Source organism: Gavialis gangeticus, unplaced genomic scaffold (genome assembly GCF_001723915.1).
Source record: "Gavialis gangeticus isolate Ggan-Ray unplaced genomic scaffold, GavGan_comp1, whole genome shotgun sequence".
Lineage (NCBI taxonomy): Eukaryota > Metazoa > Chordata > Crocodylia > Gavialidae > Gavialis > Gavialis gangeticus.
In genome coordinates this window covers 52,213,022-52,214,290 of record NW_017729034.1, presented here as the reverse complement: position 1 = coordinate 52,214,290, position 1,269 = coordinate 52,213,022, and the positions used below count along the sequence as shown (strand labels likewise).

General features: G+C 50.0%; 1 protein-coding gene across 1 annotated transcript in view; it reads right to left on the bottom strand.

Moving 5' to 3' along the window:
* IRF2BP2 (interferon regulatory factor 2 binding protein 2) overlaps positions 1-1,269 on the bottom strand; it is a 4,694-nt gene that overhangs the window by 1,516 nt on the left and 1,909 nt on the right. Inside the window, exon 3 of the mRNA XM_019526724.1 lies at positions 1,113-1,266. Within this exon, the coding sequence (XP_019382269.1) occupies positions 1,113-1,266 (154 nt within the window). The remainder of the gene's footprint in view (positions 1-1,112; positions 1,267-1,269) is intronic.

Sequence of the window (1,269 nt, the reverse complement as noted above, 5' to 3'; positions counted from 1 at the left end):
CTCAGCCAAAAAAAAAAAAAAAGAGAGAGAGAGAACATGATCTGCAACACATGGCAGCTGTTGATTCAGTTCAGGAAAAAAAATAATGTCTGCTCGCAGGCTAAAGGTGATTGGTGCCTTTCCCGCATGCATCAGCACCCATGGCAAGACCAGCCGGGAGGAGGAAAGCCCTCATCAGTGTCTGTCACCCTGACCTGACTCATAGTGCTGTGTTATGCTGCTTCAGCACAATGACACGTTGCAGCAGTGCTGCACTGAGCACCAGGAAGTCCGGGTGCAGGAGTTGCAGTTTTGCAACTCTCCCTCTCCATTTGCAAAGGGGGTGTTTTCTCTTCCGAGGCAGGGCAGATTTTTAATGTACAGAGTAAGCAAAGTAGGTATACCTAGCTAAGCTGGTGCTAATTATATATATACATACACATACATATATACACACACACAAACACACATATATGCACATATATACGCACACTTTGGTATTACCTATCTAGATATATATCTAGATAATAAGCAACCAGAAAACTGCAGCTGGTTGCTTATTACCTAGGTATAGACAGATAACAAGCAAGCAGATAATTGCTGTTGGCTGCTTATGAAGCTCACTTCATCAGGTGCTGTCTTCTCTCTCCCCAAGGAGGGGGTTATATATTACACCCCCCCCAACATGTGTGTACACACAACCAACATGTACCGGGGGGTTTATGCTGGTTCTACCTCTGTGTGTGTGTAATATACACGCACCTCCCAACGTGTATGGAGTGTGTGTTGTTAAGACGTGTGTGTGTAAATGTATGTGTGGACATATACATATATGGGGGGTGTATACATAACGTGTGTGTGTGTGTGTGTGTGTGTGTAGGGGGGTGTTATATGCTAGGTCTACCTGTGTGTGCGTGTGAATGTAACACACACATCTCCCAAGGTGTATGGAATGTTACATACTGGGTATATGTGTGTGCACGCGTGTGAAGGGCACACAGATGTGTGCGAATGGGTATGTACATGTATGTCTATACACAAGGCGGGTGTCCACACACAGATGGGGGGTGTACCCACACACAGACAGACGGGGGTGCAGATACAAGCCGCGTGCCCCGGGGCCCCGCACTCACCGGCCTTGGCGCCGGCGCCGTTGGTGTCGTAGGGCAGCAGGCGGCCGCCCAGGCCGGGCTCCTTCTTGAACTTGCCGTCGAAGGGCGCGGCGGCGTGGCCGTGCTGGTGCAGGGCCAGCAGCGTGTCGCGCACCGTCTTGGGCTTGCCCAGCCACTC